This window comes from Cynoglossus semilaevis, chromosome 3 (assembly GCF_000523025.1).
Source record: "Cynoglossus semilaevis isolate Cse_v1.0 chromosome 3, Cse_v1.0, whole genome shotgun sequence".
Taxonomy (NCBI): Eukaryota; Metazoa; Chordata; class Actinopteri; order Pleuronectiformes; family Cynoglossidae; genus Cynoglossus; species Cynoglossus semilaevis.
In genome coordinates this window covers 6,804,604-6,820,917 of record NC_024309.1, presented here as the reverse complement: position 1 = coordinate 6,820,917, position 16,314 = coordinate 6,804,604, and the positions used below count along the sequence as shown (strand labels likewise).

The 16,314-nt window shown below is 40.2% G+C and overlaps 2 protein-coding genes across 2 annotated transcripts in view; both read right to left on the bottom strand.

Moving 5' to 3' along the window:
- The window catches only part of adarb2 (adenosine deaminase RNA specific B2 (inactive)), a 155,938-nt gene that overhangs the window by 77,997 nt on the left and 61,627 nt on the right, over positions 1-16,314 (bottom strand). The window lies entirely within an intron of this gene.
- On the bottom strand, positions 6,986-9,402 carry LOC112486833 (synaptoporin-like). The gene is made up of 4 exons (XM_025054462.1): positions 9,391-9,402; positions 8,290-8,408; positions 7,827-8,031; positions 6,986-7,228 (listed from the first exon to the last, which is right to left on the bottom strand). Exons 1-4 carry the CDS (start codon positions 9,400-9,402, stop codon positions 7,001-7,003), a joined length of 564 nt encoding a protein of 187 aa, XP_024910230.1. The 3' UTR covers positions 6,986-7,000.

Here is a 16,314-nt window from a genome sequence, read left to right as displayed (position 1 = left end):
AAATAATTATAGTTTAATAATACAATAGACTATTTAGGTCATATATTGAATATTTAAAGCTAATATATTTGAATAATGTTTACCATAACTACTATAAAATATTTTTAAAATTAAAAATATTAAAGTATACTCTCAGGGAGAGTTTACCATAACTACTATAAAATATTTTTTTTAAAATATTATTGTTCTCTCTCCTGGAGTCCCCCAGAGTATTATTATTATTATTATTATTATTAATGTTATTATTTATTTTTAGGTGACCTGGCCCTAAGCCATAGATGAATAAAAAGATATTCTGCCACTCGGAGACACCGTCCACAGGGGATTTAGATCCCACTGAGAAAACCTTACAGGTCTCTGAGCGTGTTGCTTTGAGGTTCCCCAGTTTCCTTATAAGTCCAGAATGGGGGAAAAAAATGTGATGGCTGGTTACAAGCCATTGTTAGCCTGGCATTTGGTGTGAGATTCAAAGTCCACAACTGCGTGATCCTAACGCATTCAAACACATTTGGAAATAGGCGCCGCGCTGATAGCGTGCTAATTGGTATTTATTGGCTTGTTTAAATCAACTGACGACTGCAGGTCACACAGCCATGACGCACTGGACGATCCAAACATCAGGGAAGGTTTTTCAACAACAAACATCATGGAAATGGGGGGAAGAATTAGAGGGAGACAAGAGTGAAGCCGAGGAGCCGAAGTAAATGGCAGAGGCAGAACACTTACATATGACAAGCACTTTCCTTTTTGCTACTTAAGAGTGACATTAATGTTGCAGAAGAGAGATTGCTGTGGAAACACTTAAGGGAAAAAAAAATATTTAAGTGGAAAAAAGGCAAAAGTGTCTACATTTAACTTTAAGGTTTTAGTCTGGTGAAGCTTATTCAAAGTGACTTAAATATGTTTTCCAATTTGGCCAAATCTGTGTCGAAAATGTTGAAAGCCACATAAGTAGTAAAGGTAGAGAACGTTACTGTCTCTCACGCCTCTGGAATACCCAAAATTAGAGATGTCCGATATGATATATTGATCGCGCTAGCTTTCTGCATACAATCCCCTGATTATTGATAGAGATAAATAACATGAGCGCCAACGCTGCCATCTAGTGACAAGACGTTTGTTTATCATTGTTAAAGCTCTTTTCGTGTGTTATGACGGAGTTAACAATTAAGGATATGGGAGGGGGGAGTGAGGAGGTGTGGTGAGAACGCATGTGTTATCAGGTTTTCAATATCGGAAGAAAAAGCAACAACGATTCTTACAGATTCTTACATATACAGGGTCAATATTACAGGTCGGCCAATGTTATCGGTCATACCTACCCGAAATATGAGTATGTGTAGAATTACAAGAATGTTCTCGACAATAGTGTGTTCTTAAAATGAAAATGTATCTGACATTGGTAAAAATCTTTTGCTGAAAAACTCACAGTTGGTCTCTATTCCCTGAATCACCGTGGCCTCTGATTCATTCAAGTGCAGATTTAAGGACAGGGAGGTTTACAATGAAAATGAGAGAAGCACAGCCTTCACAGGAGATGAATGAACACGGCAAGGAGAGAGAAAGTGTGTTTGGTCCACTGAGGGTCACGAGGCTGTGAGCGATGCTGAATTATATAGAAGGACAATGTGTGGCCACACATACATACACACATACACACAGTCTAGGTTTATTGTACCTTATAGGACAAATAATACATGATTTATGTGCTTTCATGAAACACCAACTCAAGGTGGAAAAAAGCAGATTTTTCTAAAATAATAATGATAAAAAAGTAAATAAGGGTAGATTTTTGTTATGTTTAACTAAAATAAGGGCTGATTTTCACATTTTAAGTAAAATAATGGAAGACTTAAATGTGTTAAAATAAATAAGGTTTATTAGGTTATGGTTTACTTTTTAAAAAAAAGTTAATAATAGTACATTTATGGGGAAATATTCTAAGAAAATAAGGACAGATTTTAAATTATTTAAAGTAACCAAGAGTATATTTGTGGATTTTTTAAAATAAAAAAGGCAGATCTTTGGAATCTAAAAATAATAATGGCAAAAAATACTGTAGCTTAATAGTTTTTAAAATATTAAATAAATAATGGCATATTTATGAAAAAAGGTAAAAAAATAAGTGCAGATTTAATTTAATTGATTAGAATTATCCCATAAATTACCATTGGTGTGAATTATTATTACAATTTTCAACTTGTACGTTTCTGTAAACAAGGACTGGCAATTCTGTATTTTTTTCCTTTAACGTACAGTAACTGTTTGTTTCACACAGAAAGAAAAAAAAAAACCCCAAAAAAACAAAAACAGCACAGGCTTCTTCTACACTTCCTTCTCCTGCGTCCTCCATGCTGAGCAATCGCAATGGCTCAAGGCAGTTCCACATACACCTAGTGGGCATCAAAAACATGACACTCGTGTTGAAAACAGCAAGCCAAAGGCAACAGTAGACTATTTAGCCCCCGAGGCAGTACTTTGGTATGGGAATATTTCTCCGATTGAGATGACAAATGTGCAGCAGGAAGGGATTTTCTGGGATGCCTGCTGACTGTTGCAGCGTCTTCCTCTTTCTACTAACCAAACAGACAGTTTGTTTTTAAATGTTTGGGGTTCAACTTTAACAATTCTCTGATGAAGCAGACACAGTACTTAAAGCCACCTGTACTAGCCGTACTTCGTCGCCCACCAACCCCACAAACCAATACAAATCAATCTTCCAGTATCCTTTATTTACTTTAATAATTTACAAAAATCTAACCAGCTGTTGTCAATTCACTTTACGTAAACAAGCTAAAGGAGTCAATACGCCGACGACAAACACTTAATTCAGCCTCTTAGACTCAATTATGCTTTAAAACATAATGGGTCATTTAAAAATGATGAGACATCAACGATTGATTGATTGATTGCAACACGCGCGGTAACGATTCCTTTCCGGGATGTGACTTGCACGTGGCATGGGCTTATTTCTGCGAAAACAGGTTTTTGTTGGTTTTGATGCAGGTTTGACTTTAAAAATTGCTTTTCAAAACAATAGGTGCCACTCAACTGTGACGCTAAATATATATTTCTGTAAAAGAGGGTGAACATTTTAGCTGTTTAACAAGGTTTTCTTTGCAGACCCAAAGGAAGTCGACTGAATAGCTAGTTATTGAAAATCAACTCGCTAACACAAAAATGGTCCATAGGTCGTAGAAACAAATAGGCATCCGGAGAGTTACAACTGGGGATGTCCGATATTAACTTTTTTCAGCGGTCATAACGACACGTCCGATATTAACTTTTTTCAGCGGTCACAATGACACGTACTGTAGTTCACTTTCACTTAAAGAGACTTTAGAGAAAACCTTCTGAGTTGATATCCTGCAAAGATTCAGGAGAAGACAGTGGAATAAATTGAGTTTTTCATCAGTTTAGGCAAAATATAAAAAAACAGTCTTGAGAATCTGAAGGAATCACAGCATATTTCCACCAACGTTAAAAAGCCGTAATCAAGTCAACGAACAGTAGACCAAAAAATTTCGTTCTGAGTATGCTTCTCAAAGGGCAACGGAAAAAGGAAAGAAAAAAAAACTTCACCAAACAACTTCACAGCCTTTCCATTCACACAATCCTCCTGCCTCCCCATCACCTTCTGGGAGCCACACTTCCACGAGCCAGGACTATATTCCCACCTCAGCCTGGGATGAATGAATTCTGAGTAATCACATAGCAGAGTGAGGTCATTATTGACACATAGAAGTTTGAATTGGCACATGTGAGGCTTCATTTGTGCATCATTCACCGATCCTTTTGACTTTGATGTGCGCGGCGCACCTGACTCCTGGTGGGGAGGCTGTCGCTCCTGCTCATTTCCGCTTTGACTTTTCTGAAAGCGGGCTGATCTATTTTGAGAAGAGCCTCTATACTTTTTTCTCTAAATGATAGGACGGTTTTGTGGAAACTCAGCTCCATGTCAGTGCACGTGCATGATGAGCTCAGCGTGTAAATAGAAGACTGTTTTCTTCTCTACGCTAGCTGTAGCAAAACTATAGAGGAGTTTTTAAAACAAAAACAAAAAAACCCTAAAAAATTAAGACAAATGTCATGTGACATTTGTGGCAAATAATTAGTTGAAAAAAATGCTTGAATTATTATTGTTTTATTTTTATCAATTACTAAACATTTCGGGCCTCGTTTGTCTTCCAGACGACCCCACATGAGGTCGCGACCCTTATGTTGAAAACATTAGTTTAGAGACTATGGTCAAATTAGAGTGTCTAATCAACCTAATGCTCTATTGACCATGTTTACACACACAGATTCAAACTCTACACAGAAAGATCAACCAGAAATCAAACTTGCAACCAGTGGTATTCTCTGCTGTAAAGACAAAAGTGTTTCAGCAACATTTGCTTCCATGTGGCCAGTAAAAAAAAACAACTAAATATTATTGTGAAATAATAGTTTTCCAGGTAACACTTGCCTAAATGACCCTTCGTCGTATTGAATCAAACCCGGCGACAACACTAAAGTACTTTGAGAACATTCCAGACGCTGTTCCTGAGTGCTTTGATATTATATATTTTTGTTGAACTACTTGGCAACTCTATAAAGATGTCTTTCACTTGTTTTTATTGGAACACGCACACACCGACACATCTTGTGAGAAACGCTATAATATTGTATGCATGGTTGCTGAGAGACTTGATGCAACTCCCAAGCCTCCAGAAATCCAGCCCAATATTATATTTATATTAGTTCTAACAAAGGTGTTTCTCTCTCTCTCTTTTTTTTTCTCCTGTGAGCTGTGATGATGACAATCCTATTCTTCGGCGCTGTGTGCGCCTCTTTTCCTGCTTCCTCTATGAGACGTCTTCTCTGACTCATTTCTTATTCTTTCATCTCCATAGGACGGCTGCTATTTCTAGGGTGATACCACACGTGTAGTCATTTCAAGGTTGGGCTTGTTTGTGTTCTCTCTGGTGTAAAAAAAAAAAACTAACATATTACAATAACAGACAAAATTCCTACTCTGAAGAAAATAATAATAATAATAATAAACCGATCTTGAAATGGAAGGAACACTTCTTCTGCAGGGTAAATAATAAAAGATATGATCTGCCGAGCAGGTCGGCGAAGACTCCTGCCTATGGTGGATGAGCGCGACGACAGAACCATGAAATGGAACAGCAGCTTAGCAGTGCTCTGCTAGACGCCGAAGGAAGGAAACAAATGGAGTCTGGCGTAGCTGTGCATGATACAGTGTGTCCTAAATGCTCTCTGACAGTTACACAAGCTGTTGTCTGTTTATGCGCACTCACATAAGCAGCAGCAGCGGTTGCAGTGCCAGTCTGTAGGCTACATGCTCTTAGATATTTTGCTCGGGTCGGTTTCTAAATATTTCATCATTGCAAGTCGGTTTGGAACCTTCTGGAGGAACCATCTTGAACAGTTAGGGAAAGTACGTTATACACTGGGTCCCCGGTGTCCATTGGGTCCAATGTCCTCGACCTGCGGCCAGATTTGGTCGTTACACTGCCACACCTCTTACGGTCTGTTTACATTCCCCAGTAGTACGCCATAAACATTTTTGCCCTTCATCCTGGCTCACAGGCGTGATTTTGTCAAACCAAATTGTAGAGGACAATGAAGGCTTCAACAGCACACTTTCTGTGTGTGAATAAATCTGAAAAAAACGTTGAAAAATCACGAATTTCCGCCGTTAGTCGAAGCTAGTCACGGCATTAATTGGAGTGAGTCACAGCAAATCTGTTGGTAACCTGTTAGTTTAGATTTCCTTCAAAATCTTGTCAATAGTCAATTGATAACACTGCATCTGATGAAGAACCATTGACATCAGCTGCACTTTTCTAAACAGTGGATTCCGTGTTGTCATGAATTTCGAGAAGTAAGATAGAATATATGTATCTACTGTACGTATCAGCCAGAAGGTCGGTTCTTCACTTAGGAATTTCAATAGTTTGAAATAAAACGTGAAAAGGAATCTGATTCATAAGAAAAAAGATTTCTAACCGACCTCAAAAATGTCACAGGAAAATACGCGTTTTCTCATTATGGGGAATCATTCGTCTTAATTTGTGAGTTATAATAACTTGGACCAATTTTGTGCATTGAATGACAGCTGAAACTTCAGTGTTTTTTTTTGTTGGTGGCAGCTGCTGTGCTGGAACTAAACTCCAGGAGCACGGTTCCTATTTCTATTTCCTGGTGACAGATGTGCTGAAGGACAAGCATCATAATTTGGTCTCTCTGTAGATGATTATATTTTTCCTAATGAGGACCAGAAAGCCGGTGTCAGGTGTGGCAGTTGTGAGCAGTGTCCTTGTAACGACTGCCTCTGGCCCACGTTATTGCCTCTTCCTGTCCATCAGTGACTCCCTCTGCCTGCCTCCACTTGGTGCACACTCTTGTGAACACCTCAGTACCTCGCCGCCTGTCGTCCTGCCTGTCAGAGCTACTATCAACCTATCAATCTGTGAGCGTGTCCGCCTGCGTGTGGCGATAAGGAGCCGTAGGTGTCTGTGGCCCTGACACCGGCTGATTTATACCAGAGTCTTTTTTCCTTTAGGGGGCGATTTGTGAGGAAATCCTTAAAGACTCATGCTGACTCGCGTGTTTATAATTGTCAATCTGTTCGCGAGGCTGTTAGCATGCAGGTGTGCTAGGTCGGTCTGTCAAAACAACAAGACTTTTTTGGATCATGACCCCTAAAATTAGTTAGACTATAGAGGAAACTCATGGAGCTGACACTTGTGCAGCTGGTCACGTGATCACAGCCGTCAATCCATATGAGCCAGCTAGGATATTTTTATGTGTATGCTAATTTTTTAACCCGACTGATATAAATAAGAGTAAAAAAATACAGTTGTTTGTGATGTGTAAAAAACAATAAAAAAAACGTACTCTCTTTAATAATAATGAAAATCTGCAGAAGGACAATAGGGAAATGAAAAAAATGTCAGGCTATAGTTCAAAACAAACTGATTTAAAAATTTTAAAGTTTTAAAAAATGAAAAGACAAAGAACTAACCACTGAAGCGTTGAGTCTGCCCATGTGAGGCATGGCACCTGCAGTGCACTTGGTGGTTTCCTGCTTGCACACATCAAGGATACTAACAATGGTTGAAGGACTCGTGGAGTATTTCACATCAGTCAAGCCTTTGGCCCAAGCAGAGGACGACACCAGCCACAGGAAAGCAAAGGCGGCAGTCAGCAGAAGGTCCTGAAAGATGGAAAACAAAAGAAGATTAGTATTTGAATGGAGGTTTCCACCACAGGGACAAGTACCAGGAAGTAACTCCGTTTGATGTGTAATTAACGTCTCGTTGCAACGGTGTCAGTGGTGTACAGCTACACAGACAAGTGGGCACTGGGTTGCTGTATGCTTCAGACTGTCCTGCTGTGACTGACTGTCCACTGTTAATATCAAAAGCTACATTTATCATCTGTTCTTGTGGAGAAAGCTGTAGCTGAGTTACTTGCTGAGACTTACAGGAAACAGTCAAAGCAGTCAACTCACAGCCTGACTCTACCTTACAGAGTATTTTTAGATCGACATAGAGTGAAAGTTGCTTTGAGAGCAGAGCCTGTTTCATTAGCACGGCTCCGCTGAGCGAACTTTCTCTGACCTCCTGTTGGAATTCAGCACCAAGCAGAAACTTTTAAATTCTCCAGCTTATGACCAATGAATACAAAATATAAACATTGCCCAATTTGATGAATGCAGACCCACCCCCTCGTGTGAAACACGAGCAGAGCAGGACATGGCTGATGACGAGTATTTTACACGAGAAAGATAAGGAGAGTTTAGATAAACGTACCACAATGGGAGCACGGCTGGTTTCTCTATACAGGTGCTGGTAACCCAAGTACAGAACTAGTGTGGCAATGCAGTACAGGAAGGCAAACACCCCAACGCAGACGTAGAACTCCGCTGAAGAAGCATAGTCTCCTGACAGGTAGTGTGCAGTGGTGGTGGTCTCATTGACTTTACAGTCAGGAACATCGTAGGGATGCTTCATCAACCTGTACAGAGACAAATATAACTTTATACTTAAAAATCAGGATATGAAAAAAAATTGAATTTGATTCACTTTAAGACCAATTTAATGTTTAGTAATTACACTAACCTTTGGCTATCAGCACCATTTCACTAAATATTTTAAAACCCTCTGCTTTCAACTCAACCCAAGGGTAATTAAAAGGGGCAAATTTAATAGAAAATTCTGAATCCATTTTTAATTTTTAATTTCCATTCAGTGAGGTCTGAGATCACACATTCACCTGAAGGGGTAGTTAAAGTCTGCAGTGACTTCCTGTATTTCCTTCCCTGGACACTGGATGTTGACGCTGGTTGTGCCTGTGTAGCCTCCAGTTGTAGCAAAGGCAAATATGGCGAAGATCTGCAGTCAGAAACAAGACAATTAGACATTTGACAACTCAAGAACAAGAGGACATTTTGAATCAAGGATGATTGGTCAGATGCGTGTGTCCAATGACCCATGGCCTTTTATCACAGAGCATGGACAATGAGGGTCAGATTCACAGGAGGTTCAGGCCAATTGCCTTGAAACGTCTAAATGAACACTTAACACATTTTTGAGGAGTGGGGGCAGGGGGGTTGATGTTGCTATAAATATTTTTTTATATATATATATATATATATTCAGCACAACCAGAGCCTGTTCACTGAGATAATTAAATCCTCAAAGGATGCAAACAGACTCGAGACGTGAATTAATTTGAGCTTCGGCGACAGCAAGGATTTATGCCGCTTTGGCGGGAGCGTTTACTTCCAGAACAAATAAATGGGATGTTTTTGAAATTAATTACTGTTCCAGTGCCCCATTAAAGAGTATCAGTTATCAGATGACGTGAAATGCGCACTTGCTTGCTTTGATTTGTTCATAATGACAAAGTAAATTATCCTCGCGACCACAGAGGACTTAGAGAAACAAGGACGGGAGACACGAATAGACACATAGAAAAAAGGGAAAAAAGATGGCTGAAAAAAAAATAACTAAAGACTAAGGATGTCCGATATTAACTTTTTGCCGATATCCGATATGCCGATATTGTCCAAACACTTAATTTCCGATTCTGATATATGGAGCCCCGAAATCTGCGGTAAACGTCTCAGGACCTTTCAGGCGATTCCACAATATTTGGCTAACCCCAGAGCCTGCGTTATCGGATTTTCATTATCGGAGGACAAACCGATAACGAATCTTACAGATATGACATGATTATGCTAATATCGGTCAGACGATATTTCCGGACATCCCTACTAAAGACATAAGTGTACATCAGGGGACATCAGACTAAAGACATAAGTGTACATCAGGGGACACTACGGTCAGACAAAAAAATCTTATGTTGTCCAACCTGTGGTTCCATGTTTATCGCTTGCAATCAAAAATAACAAATTATTTATTAAACATTATGGTTTCAATTTTTAAATTTAATTTCTTACAGACCATTGGTGGGCCAAGTACTTGTGCTGTTATTGAATTTTGTATAATAATTTTTAATGAGGTGAGTTTAAAGCTATGGAGAGTGGCCCTCTTTGCTGCCTTTATATTGAACCCTGACCTGGCTCTTTATTCATGTTTTTGATTTTTTAAATATTTTTAATGCTTCATACGAATGACCTCTTAAAGACTTCCTGGCAGAGAGTCACAGTCTAAGATCATGAAATAATTTCTATTTTAAACTCCATCCATTAATATGAAGGTTATGGCCTTCACGGTTCAAACTGTTAGATGTTTCCGCTAATGTTTTTATTCCCTATTCACCACTCCTGAGCAGGTTTGAAGTTGGAGTTCCCATTATGCCTCAGGGTCACTCAGTCTGTTCTAAAAACACTATGAGACTCATTCACTTCAAAAGGAAGTCAAGTGGCTGTGACTGTTGGACAGAATCACAGCGCACGCCACTGACGGTGTTTCAGCAGGGTTTAATAACAAGATTGTTAAAAAAAAATATATATATTTGACATGAGAACCCTCACCACGTTCATAAACTCAGCCCTCACGTTGAAGAATTTCAACTCCTCCACCAACAACTTCAGAAGGATGAGATAATGAGGGGAAACATTTATAACATTACGAGGTAGTAAAAAAAAGAGAGCAAATCAAATGTTCAAAGACCTTAGTTTTACAACGAAAGCAAAACCGAAAAAGGAAAAAAAAAAAAAGACATTAGCACCATTTTAAAGGAGAATGATACGAGTGTGACAGGTTTCTGAAAGGCCCTTTGTCTTTCCTATTTATCGGAGGCCTTGAGCACACAAAAGGGGATATACCTTGTGCGGCCTTGGGGCAAAGACACAGTAACAGATGATGGGACGCCGTAGCCAGAGGCCGAGTTTTTTTTTTTTGGTTTGTTCTTCCGAACCCAATTTGGGCGTCAGTCAGAGCAACGATTCATCATTGGCTGGAATACTTAGTGGGCTGACAGCAGAAAGCTATTCATCTCTGTAGCTGACACGGCACTGGCCAGAGACACGGGGCGCTGCTGCAGTAAACAAAGTCCCCACATGTGAACACAGATCACAGAAATATACAACATCAGGGCCTGAACAAGACTGGATGGGATTTTGAAATGCAGTGATGGAATGATGTGATGACACCTTATCTGTAATGTACAAAAATGTTGTACTTTTCATGGTCAGAGTGCGTTTGACGCACATCCTTTACAGGATCCGACAGTCATAGATGTTGAACATGATCTGTTTAAAGTGCTGATAAACATAATGGACGCAACTCCTTTTCCTTCCCTGCAGGTGGGGCTATAAATGCACATCATATCATAACTATCACTCCTCCAAGTGCATGGACATTGGTTAAATGTTGCTCTATGGTATATTGCTATTCCTGTTGCCATTCAAATTAAATTAAAATAACAAAATTAATGAAAAAGTTTGTTTGGAAACTTTAAACTTTTTTTAAACTTTTTCATATCAAAATGTTGTAAAAAAATTGATGGTCTCATCAGCTACTTTGAAATACACACTGAAATCAAATAAATAAATGACATTTCCATAGTTTTCCTATAGAAAAATGCACGTTTTCACCAAAACTATACATGGACATCCATTATTATAACCCGATCTAAAGACTGAAACCGTCTGCTGTCTTTTTATTTGTACAACGTGAGCTTAAATTTCCCAGCAGCATTTCTAATCTCAGAGTCCTGCCCCGTCCTGCCTAAACCGGCTTCTGTGACTTAAGCAGCAGAATCACAGACAGGAAGTGAGTGACACAGACATAACAAAGCGAGATTCCATCTACAGTCGACTTATTCTTGTGAGCCGCATCAAACGGGAAAGTAATTAAGTCGTCTGAGAATGTTATTGGGAACGAGAATTCTATCAGTGAGGCTGTAGGCTTCTGATGCCTGCAGCTCATCCCGCGTGTGTGTTTGTGTGTGTGTGTGCGTGTGCGTGCGCGTTTTCCCGCACTACTGTGCAGCCGTAGATGAGACCTCTGTTGTGCGTTTGTAACAGGCACAGCCAGCCGCTCCTCATTAACCTTTTGGGAGATAAGCACGTTTTAAGTCCATGTTTGAACAGCCTGTGTGAAGTATCTCCCCTTGATATGTGGCTCGCCAGCCACCCAAACCGTCCCTCCCTCCCTCCCCTTTCACATCCAATATTCCTCATCCCTCGCTTCTTCAAGATTAACAGAATTAAATTTCAATTTTAATCACAGGCCTGCAAATCTCCATAAATCTAACACCTGAGCCACCCTTAATTATGGAACAAGCATTCTGGGGCAGCGAGCTGCCGTGGCCCGCTAACAAGGTTAAAAGGTGCAAAGTGAGTGTAATGGAAAGCGGAGGAACTCACTGAGCAATTGTTAACACCGTGTTAGCTACTCCACTCCTTTGTCTCCAGCCATGTTCTCCGGCTTTTCTCCCCCGTCCACCGCAACACACAGCGCGCCTTGTTAGAGGCGAAAGTAATGTAATTTAGCTAAGTAGTAGAATTTGGGTGAGCCAGATGTGCATGTTGTAGTGGATTGTGGAGTGTCGACACACGGAAGGAAAACTGTGACTCTCACTGGAGGGTTGGAGACGGGATCTGATCGTCCGTTTGTTAGAGCGCTAGAACTACACGAGTTTGTACAATCTAACAGTAAAGGACGATGAATTATGAATGAAAAAATGATAAAAGTACAAGCAGTTCTGCATGTTTTCAATTTGCATTTAGACCGTAAATGATTGTCCACTGAATTTAAAGCAGAACAGGTCTGAACACTGAACAGTATCCATGGCTATATGAAGTACAGAGCTTCCTCCCTCTGTTATGCTGTACGCTACCAGCAGCAGTGTGCCAATAGGGGGCACTTTACAACGTCCTGGACCTACAGCGCCTCATCGTTATGTCACTATTTCCCATACATTTATTAAGAAAGTTTTGTTCCATCATTACGCTGCGTTCAAACTAATTTTGCACAGGAAGTAGTTAGCGTGCAGACTGGACAAAAATGTGTCAGCAGGTGGCGCTATATGCGGAAAACGGCTTTGTTTACATTTGCTGGTTGTATGTCATCCATTGGATTGAGCTACATTTACTTTCTTTATTGTTTGTTTTTTTTTTGCGGGGAAACTTTTTGCCTTTCGTTATGGCTCCCGAGCCAGTCCGTGCTCCACAGTTTTAGCCACAGGATCCGAATTTAGACACCACATCGGGACCAAGAGTCCATTACACGATTATGCACGAGGACTTCAAGTAGTAAAAATGGGTTTGTCACAGGGCTTCATGTGTGCTAATAGCAACTTTAATTAAGCAGTGGTGCATTATGGGAGCTGTAGTTCAGCTGTGAAAATACAGGCACGAAAGACAAGGTCTGTGGTCACAGTCTGACAAAACAAGAATAAAGCGTTGCAATAATTCCGCACGTTGGTCATTTACAGTAAGGTCATTCCAATGCGTTGTTTTTTTTAAATCTTTGTCCAATTAAGGCAACGTTAATTAAAACACACTTCTATCTGTTCACTTCATGTCTGCCTGTTAATACCAACGACACTAACAAATAAAAAAAAAATAATCTGAAAGAGACTAATTTGCACCAGTTTTATGCCGACAGCTGGCTGACTAATACTGCATATCAGCCCTGTTTTGTTTACACATTGGTTTGATTTTGATCACTGGTCTGCACAGCCTTCCAGATGTCTTGTCAAAACGTGTGTCTAACGTTTCAGAATAGAGCGTCAGACGTCACCAGATGAGACGATCGTCTACAATCCGCGATAAATGCGAATCTCTTTAAAAAAAAAAAAAAACAGATTCAGGGATTATTTAAAAAAAAATGTTAACATATTTGTTCGGGCACATTAAATTTTCCTCAACCTCTTTGCATGCAAGAATAATCAATATGGTTTCAGGGATTATTTACATTGAGTGTGTGTGCGTGTGTGTGTGTGTGTGTGTGTGTTTGTAAGCTGTCAGATAGCAGTGGGGGAAGCAGCTGTTCTCCCTCCTGTCCTCTGCCACTGATTTAACATATGGCTAAACTTTTGTAGATAGCGCCCCTGTTTACTTCCCTGCTCCGCACTGATAACATCCCAAATCATTATCCCAAACCGGCGCCACACACAGCTTTTAGCAACAGACTCGGGCGAAGTCAACTGCTGCAACACAACACACATGTTCCAGGGATGTAACAGTCATCAGCCTTAGTGGTAAAATATATACTGAAATAGCTTTAAAGAGACGTCAGAACTACAACTTAGAGATATTTTTTACTTGCATGTAAACTGAGGGATCATCAAAACATTGGTTTTTATCTCAACTAAAAGCCTGTTTTGGATAAATGTTGACAGAAAAGGTTTGTTCACTGGTGTTAAACACAATGTGAGGAAGTCACAAAAAGGCTTGGCCAACCTCTAATGTCAGCATTGTTCAGTTAAAGTCTGCAGTAGCTGAAAGGGGGGGAGCTACAGGATGAGTGTTTATCAGGAGGACCAGTGAGGATCTCTACATCCTCAGTGAATCACGGTCCAAATGAAGCTGTTCGACACTGATTGAACTTAAACCTTTTCAATCACAGTCCCCTTTAACTGTGATACACACTGTTCTGCAGCCGCCTTATTGTACAATATTGTATTTATTTGTCGCCGAACGCTTCATTGTAACAAGAGTGATTCTTGCCCCGCTGCCTTCTACACAACAAATAAATGGTTCACTCAGAATTAATGACTTTCTCACTGTGCTCCGCCGTCGACCAATCACTGGCCCCGTGCTTGGCAGACATTTAAGTAGAGCTACTATTGGCTGTTTAAGACCTTTATTGATGCTGCCTCATATACAAACACATGTGTTAGCTGGTCCTGGACGCACACACACGTACACACACACACACAGAGAGAAGAATCCACAAAGCGCTGCACTACACACACACACACACACAGAGAAGAATTCACAAAGCGCTGCACTCATGCATTTTCTAATTCACACACACCTTGAAATCAACACCTTCACTCTGTTTCACAGTCGCACAGCGGCAGCAAATTGCACGGCTCCCTGGACAATATTATCATATGTGGACAGAGAAATTACCTCTTTGTTTTAGGGACGAGAGAATTTTTTTCAAAAAGCGACACACACACACACACACACAAGCGCACGCAGACACCCATGGAAACCCCCCTGCGTTAACAGGAGAAATAAAGGCCTTAAAGGGAAACTCGAGTGTCACTTATGGACGCTGTTGGTGTTTTTGATCAGGTGAAATAAATGCTAAATGCTAACGATAAATCAGGACGGCGGCTCTCTCTCTCTTGGTCGTACTCGCTCTGAGGTTTAGCGCGCCGCAGATCGAATGAAGGTTACGCTGTCCTCTTCCATGGCCTACATCCCGATGCCTGAGCTAATTGCATAATTTGTTTCAGAATTAGCAGCTAATAGCAGTCTCTCCAGCCCTCCCTCCCTTTTTCCCTCTGTCCCTCCCTCCACACCTCTCCATAGACTCATTTACTATTTTTTTGTCACTGCATTTGACCCGTTTTTCCAAGACGCTTGTAGAGGAAAAAACATGTATGTATGTTGTATACTTAAATACGCTTAATTACGGTAAGGCGACTAAATGGTGATTACGTATTAGCTACCTAGCCTATCCTTATTTCCTGAAGGGATTGCTAAAGTTCTTTCTATCCATCCATCCATCCATCCATCCATCTATGATTAACAACTGTATTGAATATGTGATAATATTTAAGTATTTTGACAGTGATATACAACATGCATGTACTTCTCGTTTTTTTTCTGTGTAAAAGGAAGTACATCAACATCTCCATCTGATCAGCCGGGGGTTTTCTTTTCTTTTTTTTTTTTTCGCACAGTGGGATCTACATAAAACGGGACCACCACCAGGCGAGCGCAAAGAGGCAAAGCTGCTAACAGACCACGGAGGGGGGCAAGAAGCTGAGCGAGACATATGAGCTGCTCAGAAGGTAGTCACTAGAAGTCTATGCCCCCTTCGCAGCAGGCAATAACCTTCTCCGTGTAATAACCTGCCTGAATTTCAAAACCAAACAAAGAGAAAAGGGTAGAGAGGGAGCAGGTGTAGGGAGGGCAGTGGACTGAAAAAGAGAGAGAGACGGTGACGGAGAGAGAGAGAGAGAGAGAGAGGCTGGATTTAATCAATACACTGATCCTGCTTCCAGTCATCAACTATATTAACCTGCTGTGTTAATGTTATAACTGTTTATCTCTCCCAGACACAACACACAGATTCACCTGTAACTAACATACAGTTGAAATAGATATAATCTGAGGCAAGGATTGTTTTGGATTACGGCGAGAAAATTCGATAAAACGTAAACAAAGACAAGCTACTTGCTTCTTATATACAAAACTGAAAATACAGCAACACACTTTTCTTTTCATGATTAAAGGTCATTTTGAGCTAAAAAAAATAAATAAAAGTGGACACGATGGCAGGTGGAGAATGAATTTTCCCTCCTCCATTTGTTTCTCCTGGTAACAACATTACACATTTGATAATCACATGACTTGACCCAAGTAGCCAATGATCTGTATCTGGCTTTGACTCGCTTTTAATGTAATATCGCTTGCAAACTGAGCCCCAGGCACAGAAATCTTAATTAAGGTCCTTCTCAACGTGCAACCTTCACACAACAATGCCAAAACAAAGGGGGAAAATAATTGAAAAGAAGTGGTGGGTTTTTTTTTCTTCCCCCACTTTCTTTTTCTCTAGCATTTAGGAAATAATAAACTCTCATTGAACACATTTCAAACCTTTGCAGCACTTGAAATTTGACTGTCGACCCCATGTTGACCTT

What these genes read in the sequence shown, in the direction of transcription:
- LOC112486833 (XM_025054462.1), bottom strand. An exon ending in GACTTTAACTACCCCTTCAG is followed by an intron (nt 8,032 to 8,289) that starts GTGAATGTGTGA and finishes GTCTCTGTACAG; the next exon opens with GTTGATGAAGCATCCCTACG. An exon ending in CCAGCCGTGCTCCCATTGTG is followed by an intron (nt 7,229 to 7,826) that starts GTACGTTTATCT and finishes TCCATCTTTCAG; the next exon opens with GACCTTCTGCTGACTGCCGC.